Genomic DNA, 9,369 nt, shown 5'->3' on the forward strand with positions numbered 1-9,369 from the left:
CAGAGGGTGTCGCTGTGGATCTCCTGACTGCACATGTAAACACCAGCTGTTTCACGCAGCTAGCTGCTCCGGCTTCATGCTGTCAAACAGGTTGCTTAGCCTGGTTAGCCATGCACACACTTTTGGGGTAGATTATTGTCTGTACACTCGTAAGATGGAGCTTGGCGACTTGTATGAGCTTATATGAAGATACGAAGATGTGACTTCAACTAGAGTGATGGACAAGGTATTTTATGAAAATGAATGCCACATTTGTTCTTTTCTTTTGCTAGCTTGTTAGCTAGAAAGCTAACGAATGTTAGTTTTGCAGCTGAGCGTGAGCTAACTCTTAGCAAACTTTAACTGTTAGTTACACGAGTGAGATACTGCTAAGACAATGTGTGGTTTGAACACAATAATGAGCTAATAGTTCAGTTATACTGTAAGACATTTTCAACCCGGCGGTTACTATTGTGCAACATAAGCTGGATGTTCTGTAATCAAGTGGAGATGGATGCGTTTCGTTTTTAGTGCATTGTGAGTCCAAAACATCGATATAGCGGTTAGTCTTAAGCTAAATTTCTTTATGCAGATTCTACTCGAATTTGGAATTAATGGCGTGATTATCAAAGGTCAAACACCAACACGCTGTTTGGTGGCAGAAGAAAAAACTGTCATGTGCTTTGCTTTCCAGGACTTTGACCATAGACACCAGAGGGGGTCGAGGAAACCGCCTGCAGAGCCCCACACATCAGCATCAGCGCAACCTCTGATTCTACCAAACCCTTATACCTCCGATCAGTTTTCAAGAGGGTAGGAAGTTATAATTTTCAGGGGTATTTAATCATTTGGCTTTTCATCAGGTGCTCATGTTGTTACAATTTGTTAAGAAGCCCGTCAGGTCTGAGCCCAAAACCAGCAGGCAGAGGAGGAGATGCACCGAGGAGTCATGGCTACAGCAGCAGCCGCCCTGTTAGAGAGGCCAGTGATAACTTCCTACAGAGCAATAGGACCAAACAGGATCCCCAAGCTAAGGTTGGTTTTATTTTTATTTACAGAAACCTACATATAAACAAACTTTATTCATGAAGTAAATTGTTATTTTCTAATCTTCACAGATGCCTCAAAACAAAAAGGACTCTCAAGGAAAATTCATGGGCAAAACCTCAGTGGACATGCAGAAAAAAGGTAAGTGGCGTACATGGTATTAACTTATTTTGGGAATAATTTCTTGGTTCAGATGCTAGTTTTTGTATTGAATGTACAAACAAAATATTTTTAACATTGGAAATCATTTTGTGGTCAAGTGATTCCCAAATATCCCATGGGATTTGGTATCAAGCTTGCACGTATTACTGCCATATACAGGAGGGCAAAGCGACACGAATGATCGGCTAACTTGTGAGTTGCCCACACATTAAAGGATTGGCTATTGCTTTAGTGCCTTGGGCATGTTTGTGCACCAACCTTGTTGCTTTCTCATGTTACTCAAACTCCAAGTAACAACCTATGCCGATGACCCAGCAGATATTATTGTGAAAGCTGCCTGTCTTACAGCTTCACGTGGATTTGGAATGTCTGTGGCCTTTAGCCCAAGTGCATAAACCTCTGGCAGCAGTTTGGCAATGTTAATATGGTGCCAAGAAAGCTAAAGGGGCACAGAGAGATTCTGAAAGAAGCTTGGCCTACTTTAAAGGAGCTCTACAGCTGAAGTTGCAAGACCATGTAATGGTTTGTGTGTAACGGTATCTTGCAAGATCTAGATGCTGCAGATAAACTGTAACTGTCTGAAATGAAATTAAAGAATGAACTGACAACATTCAGTTGAGATGATGTAGAGCAAAGGTGTCAATACAGTGTTTGTTTGTTCAGTTTTGATGAACAGAATTGTAGTATGTTGGGCACAAAATGTTTAAAACCCGCTGCTTTATGTAAATATTTCTCCTTTAATATTTCATAAATCATTCCCAGGTTTTAAAGGTACAAGATCTGCCCCAACTTCTGCAGGGAAGCCAAAACCAGCACAGACAAATTCTGTCCCATTTGAAGTGAAGATGGCTGATTTTCCGGAATTGGGTGGTGTTTCAGTGGCCAAAGCAGCTCCTACTGTTCGGAAAGAGTGCTGGGATCCTCCATTCACAAGCTCCCAAACTCCAAAATTGGCATCTTCTTGGATGGTCAGCTCATGGGAATATCAAATGTTAAGCTATGTGACAGCTCTTGCACATTACAGAAAGCTATACTCATGATGTTGGTGCTGCTGTAATTTTTTGTTGCATAGTCTGGCAGCAGAGGATCTCCAACCCTACCTGGTCCCCAGGTGTGTGCCACTAATGCCAAGCCAGAAAGCCAAGTTATCCAAGCAGGTAGGCTCAGATTTACTCTAGTCTGTCTTTCAGCAATTTTAAGGCAGTTTTAAAAATATTTCACAGGTTGATTATCTTTATTTGGTGTGTGTGCACAGTCCAACCGGTGGTGACGTCCTGGGCTAACATTGCCTCTCAGCCTCCGAAGAAACTTGATCCCAATGACAAGACAATCAGCTGTAACAGTATGCAGGTATGATGCATGTTTTAGATTCTCAACAGTTATACCAGATTCCTAGGCAATTGGCAAATCTTAACAATCCGTAAGTGAATTAATTATTTTCATGAGGTAAACCTACCATTTATTTTCTGGCTCTTATCTGGGCCCATGTTTTGATTTCAGCTGGAAACACAAGTCATGATGCCCTTCCGATAGCGTTCGGAAGGGCATCATGTTTTGCCAAATCGACACGGGATGCTCCTACGTCCCTTGTGACAAGAGAGCAGCCGAAATTAACTTCTATAAATAAATTTTGAGTAAATATAAAAAAAAGATTTAATTGGACACTTAAAAGTTAATTTGTGAGTATTATAGGTGTGAACACTTTTTTTTTTTTTTCATTATTCTACAAGAAAGGCGAAACAGCCTTCTCACTACCCCTGCTCTGCGTTACACTTTATATACTTACCACAAGATGGAAAGAAATCTGTAAGGCTGTTACTAAATATTACTAGATATATCTGAGTATTTGTGAGTTGTGTATGTATTCGTTTTGTTGTATTGGGACAATCGTGGCTCAAGAGTTGGGAGTTCGCCTTGTAATCGGTTGCCAGTTCGAGCCCCGGCTTGGACAGTCTCGGTCGTTGTGTCCTTGGCGAGACACTTCACCCGTTGCCTACTGGTGGTGGTCAGAGGGCCCGGAGGCGCCAGTGTCTGGCAGCCTCGCCTCTGTCAGTGCGCCCCAGGGTGGCTGTGGCTACAATGTAGCTTGCCATCACTCGTGTGTGTGTGAATGGGTGGATGACTGAATGTGTAAAGCGCTTTGGGGTCCTTGGGGACTAGTAAAGCGCTATACAAATACAGGCCATTTACCATTTGTTGTCATGTTTTGTTTTGTTTTTAAATAGCTCACTCTTGGCTCTTGATGTCTCTCGCACAGCAGTAACCATCACACTTAATTTCACTTATGCACCATCCATTTAGTAGCTTTTGGCGTTTTTTGTAATTAACCCTTTTATTAGGTTTTCTTAAATGTAGGTAGATTTTTCACACTAATTAAAAATATGTGGACAGTATTACTCTGCAACAGAGCTTCCGCTGCTCTCCCGTTACACTCTGTATCCACACAGAGGCTGAGCACCATCACAGAAAAAGCAAGAAGCAACAAATGTTCTCTCGAAGCTTGCATTTTATTCATAAATGTAAATGAAATTACAGCATGCCAACTTGCAATAGTTATAAAATCTGACACAGCACACCTGCTGAAGTCCAAGGTAATTACAGTTTTTTAATACCATATCAGCTTGTCCACCTGACATGCGTCACAGTCAAAGTAGAGATTATTATGCCTCGTTTCACTTTCCACATTTAGCAGCTCCATTTGCAGGTTTGCAATTCTTTTGCAATCAGCACAGAGGGACTCGTGTTCTAGCTCTGAATAAGGCACACCTCCCTCCATTATGTTCAGGAAGCAGCAGCACCCTGACATAGTTTGTGCACTGTGTGAGACACATATCGCTTATAACCGTCTAAGTCATTCTAGCACAGACAGATATAGTTGCATATAGTATGCATATGATTATGTTGTCTAACCGCCCTCCAAAAGTCTTTTTCAACTTTGTTTGAACTTTCATTGTGGATTATCAGAAATCTATTGATCTAACAACAACAAACAATGCCATTCACAACAGCCATGGAAATCTCTAACATTATCAGCACAGTCTTTAGAGTGCAGTACTTAAAATTGTGTTCAAACTATGGCAACACTGGAGAGTTTCTGTGAAGAGCTGTTCTTTATTTACAAAGACATTGTAAACCAAACCAAAATAAGCAAGGCAACAGAGTAATGAGGCCAAAGAGACATTATTTGTGAACATCAAGCAAACATGTAATTATAGACACACAGACTATATATCGTGGTGTTTACATCCTTGATATAACAGAATTTATCAAATGGGTTGCTCAACATAACAAAAAGCGAAACTTTCACCGTAAGCCTTTATATTTTCATGGGGTGTTTGAGCTTTGTCATTTTTATATCTTATCAGATTGAGAGCATGGCTGCACAGGAGGAAGAGATAGCTCCAGGGAGGAAAAAGCGAAAGAAAAAAAAGAAGCCGAAAAGTAGCAGTGAGGGTGCAGGAGGTGACTCGTCAGAGCCGGTGATTTCTCAAGAGCCTCCAAAATTTGAGGTGAAGAAAATCTGAGTTGTGAATTTTTGTTCAACTCGTTCTGTTCTTAGGAGAAGGATTACTTCTGTTGTATGGTTTTCTTTGAAGGATGAAGAGGAGTTCCCAGACTTGACTCTTGCTTTGTCGAAGACTGAAAGGTTAATAACCAGCAGCAATACAAAACTATGCAATGAGGTACTCATCATTTCATCATATATATATTTAATATTAGTCTAAAATTACATTTTATAGTGTTTTTTTATGATAGTGATTTTTACATTCTTTTTAAGGAAAACCAAAGAGAAGGAAGTCAGCATCAATCTGCTGACCAGAACCAGGGAAAATCACCTGCAGCAAAGACACAACCCACTGAAACGGGAAAAAAAGGACAGGTTTGTGTCTTGTGTACATTAAAGTTAACCTTTAGAATTGGAAACAGGTTTGACTTTAATGTGCAGTTCTGTTCTTGTTTACTTGATTTCTAGAAAAGCGAGAAAGCCTCTGGGAAAAAGAGCAAGGTTCCTATGCAACTGGACATCGGAAACATGCTGGCCACCCTGGAAAAGAAGCAGCAGTCTCAGAAAGCCAAGCAGGACGCTAAGCCAGTTATTCTCACAGGTTGGCTTGATAGATATCACTTTATACTTTGTTTTGAAGAATAATGCTAATTTAAGTAGTTTCCTAACCCCGATCTTGGAGTGCATGCTATCATAACCTGATGAAAAATAAGTATTCCTGTATGTGTAGTTGGTGGAGGACTACCTGTTGTTCAGAAGCAAACATCTGCCCAGAAGAAGCCTCTGTGGCAGCAGGATAAAATTGCACACAATCCCCTCGATTCAACTAGTCCTTTGGTAAAGAAAGGCAAGCAAAGAGAGGTGCCCAAAGCAAAGAAACCAACTCCTCTGAAGAAGGCAAAGTTCATTTATTTACTATGCAATAAAGACAAATATAATCAATTTTATGAGAATTCATTTCAGCTGTGTAGCTCTGTTTATAGACTTGAACTCATGTTTTGGTTCCTCAGGTCATTTTGAAGGAGAGAGAGGAGAGGAAGCAGAGGCGTTTACTGGAGGAGAGAGGACTGCTGCCTGAAAGCGAGTATAAACTTGCGAGTAACTGTACAGAAAAAGAGCAGTGTGATGCAAACGCCACAGGTCAGAGCATGCAGTGAAATTATTGCTGCCAGTATGCTTTGTTCTGAGCTGTTGGAAACGAATGATTGCAGCTAATATTTTTAATTTTGTGCTTTTCAAACCATAGATGAGGTTGGCTCTCCTGCAGAGGGATTTGATGAATTAAATGACACATGTCAGATCGTGGGAGAAGCTGAAGAGACGGACAAAAACGAGACCATACAGCAACAAATCCCCTCACCTCAGTCATACCCAGCACCTAAAATCCACAGCAGAAAATTCAGAGAGTAAGACTGCCAAAGCTGCATGCTTCACTGCATGACCAGTCACAAGCTGATGTTGGTTGCTTGCACCCTGAGTATATCGCGTTTCCATTTTCATTTGCATTTCAGTTATTGCAGCCAGATGCTGAGCAAAGATGTGGATGAGTGCGTGATGTTGCTGCTAAAGGAGCTCGTTCGGTTCCAGGACCGCCTGTACCAGAAGGACCCCATGAAGGCCCGCATGAAGAGGCGACTCGTGATGGGCCTTAGGGAGGTCCACAAGCACCTCAAACTCAGGAAGATCAAGTGTGTCATTATCTCACCTAACTGTGAACGCATCCAGTCCAAAGGTACTATAAGACCTGATAGTTGACTTTCAGTTTGGAAACTAGGAATTCTGAACGTTTTCTTTAAATTTGGGCCAGTCCAACTTTCATGTTCTTTGTGTTGTTACTTTAAAATTCAAGTCTAGGCTATGATCAGCAGGAGTTATATGTATGCATCCCAATTCTTTATGGTCACTTAATATTTTTAAACATGTCCATTACAGTTTCAGAACTTCATTATCTCCTTTTTTCCCTAGTTTTATGCTATTGCTTTTAAAAAGCACACTATTCCCTGTTGGCATTTCAGAAATGTTTTTTGGTCTTAAAAATCACAAATTAGAGAGAAGACAAAATGGAGAGAATACAATTTGTTGTTTTCTGATTTATCAAGCAACATGGAAAAGCGAGAATTGTCATATAGTCTTTCATAAATGTGATCCTGGGAGAGCTGTGACGTACAAGGAATGCTTACAATTGCATGAAAAGGGCAAAAATATCACCTTTCACAGGCGGCCTGGATGAGGCTCTCCACACAATCATCGATACATGTCGTGAGCAGGGTGTGCCGTTCATATTTGCACTCTCTAGAAAAGCTTTGGGACGCTGTGTCAACAAGGCCGTGCCTGTCACCCTGGTCGGCATCTTCAACTATGATGGTGCACAGGTCAGGGTTATTGTTATGCAAATGTACGCACAATTATTGTTTTAAGATGACATTATTAGGTAATTTCAAATGAGCTGAAAACTTTCGTACCTACAGGATTATTATCACAAGATGATCGAGCTGTCTTCTGAGGCCAGGGCAGCCTATGAAGGGATGATGTCAAGCCTGGAGCAGAGAGACCAGGAAGAGGCAGAGCTTGAAACAAACACTGAGGAACCTGTGCCTGACCCGGATGTAACAGAGCCAGAGGAACCACAATACAGTAAGTAACTGTAACATTGGATAGCGATGATATTGCTCTGTCTAGTAAAAAACAAAGTGTCTCTAACAGTAATCGTGAAACAGTAAAAAATAATTACATATTGTCTCCCTTTCTCAGTAAAAATCTGGAAGAAAATGTTGGAGGAGGAGTATAACCACACATTAATGGACTTTGAGGTGGAGCTGCGGTCCATGCACTTGGACAATGAATGTACTGAAAACACTGATGATGAAGAGAGCTAACAGTTGTGAAGCCTTTTGTGCCTGAAAAATGGATCCCCTTATTTCTCATCCTACTGGCAGAAAAAGAGCCTTCCAAGGCTACAGTGCTGCAGGTGTTTCTCAAACTGCGGCTCGAAGCTTTCCAGGACTTTCAGTATCATGTTAGTGCTTATTCCAGTTATTTATGATTTCTTGTGAGGTAAATCACCAACTTAGTAGGGCTGAACTTGAAGAGATCCCACAATCTGAATGATCAGCAGCTTCATGACAGTGTGTGGAGGTTGTTAAGGGGATGTATGATGATTTAACACTGCATTTTTTTTCTTTATAATAAACTTCAGTTCAAATGATTTTGACATTTTAGTGTCATTTTACATAAAGAAATGACATTTTGACATAGTGACATTCCTTGACTCCAGTAAAATTTGAAGGTTTTGAATAAAGAGTTGTATCATCCTTTGTAAACATGTGGAGTAAGTTCAAGATTGCATATTAAAGGAATTAATGGTTTAAATTTACCTTCTTTTATTTTGCCATGACACTGAAGTTACACATTAATTTAAGAACAATGATAAACCAATGTTTATGTTCTTCTCCAATGTTCTCATTCATGTTATATAACATATGCTGCATACCAGTCTCTATAGCATACTGTCTGTACACAAGAAATCAACATGAAACAGTGTATATTAGAATATATATATATATATATATATATACACAAACATAATACCTGTGATTTGTTTAGAGTGCATATGACACAGTCAATGATTTTTTTTAATTTTTTTTTTTAATACAGACTTTTGTGACTTTCACACTGCTTAGAATTGGTATTTAGCATATGTAGCACAACCCTCAGTAGGGTTTAAATAAATTTGATTTTATTACTGAAGAATCCACTTGGATGAAAGATGAAACAACCTGCTTAGACTTTCACTCATGTTAATAAGTTTGTTTTTTTACATTTTCAAAATTTTACCCACAAATACAAATCTTTTCTACACATTTGGTTCAGTTTTTGGCAGGTTCACACAGGGTAATAAACTTAAACCATGCAATATTTCACAGGAGCAAAAAAACTAAAATCCATTAAACGGCACTTTATTTTTTAAAAGTAGAAACCAAGCTTGGATTTTAATATCCGAATGACTGACTGATATTACATGGTTTTACATTTAAGTCATTACATTTAACAGCAACTACTACAAAATATTAGCAGGTAGCTCTTGACTTTTTATTGCAATGAAAAGGAAAATGAGAATCTGATGTGCTAGGTGACAATCGCAGCAAAATTGCAATGGAGGGACTTGCAGATGAATGTGACCTAATTCTGATATGTTTTTCACTTATGGAAAGTAGGCATGAAGTTTTACAAATGTTGTGTAGACAAAGCTTCAAAGTGGTCCATCTTATACAAGATTGGAATAGAGTTCATGCAAAGTAGTTCTGAGATCATTATCACTTTTGTGATTCATGCCAGGGAGAAATAGATTGAAAATAGATTTCATAACAGACATTTTCAAAAGTAACAAAATGCATTATGTTGCTCTGGGGCTCATACATTTGAAATTGTTTTGCAAGGTAACAGTGTCATGTGACGTGTGTGTTGTGTCAAATTGTCTGTGCACAGTCTTAATTTTAAGATGTTTAGTCTCATTCATTTAATTTGTGTATTGTTTGTGTAGATTTGTTTAAACCTGAAAAAGTTGTAAGAAATCACATTTGTCAGTTTACGACATTTGTTATAATCGAATTATACAGATAATAAATATTTAGTAAGCTCCAAAAGTGCTGATAAGTATGTATTGCCACACTGTTGAG

At 39.3% G+C, this 9,369-nt stretch overlaps 1 protein-coding gene across 1 annotated transcript; it reads left to right on the top strand.

The window, feature by feature from the left end:
* LOC102193642 (selenocysteine insertion sequence-binding protein 2) lies at window positions 1-8,123 on the top strand. Its single transcript, XM_005753729.1, has 18 exons — window positions 1-226; window positions 674-792; window positions 870-1,014; window positions 1,098-1,167; window positions 1,951-2,156; window positions 2,261-2,345; window positions 2,444-2,538; window positions 4,554-4,697; window positions 4,785-4,871; window positions 4,967-5,068; window positions 5,162-5,294; window positions 5,424-5,590; window positions 5,704-5,833; window positions 5,940-6,099; window positions 6,205-6,425; window positions 6,911-7,065; window positions 7,162-7,327; window positions 7,445-8,123. Exons 1-18 carry the CDS (start codon window positions 218-220, stop codon window positions 7,567-7,569), a joined length of 2,319 nt encoding a protein of 772 aa, XP_005753786.1. The 5' UTR covers window positions 1-217; the 3' UTR covers window positions 7,570-8,123.
* The last annotated feature ends 1,246 nt before the right edge of the window (window positions 8,124-9,369 follow it).

This window comes from Pundamilia nyererei, unplaced genomic scaffold (genome assembly GCF_000239375.1).
Source record: "Pundamilia nyererei isolate P.nyererei 1_Seehausen unplaced genomic scaffold, PunNye1.0 scaffold00460, whole genome shotgun sequence".
Lineage (NCBI taxonomy): Eukaryota > Metazoa > Chordata > Actinopteri > Cichliformes > Cichlidae > Pundamilia > Pundamilia nyererei.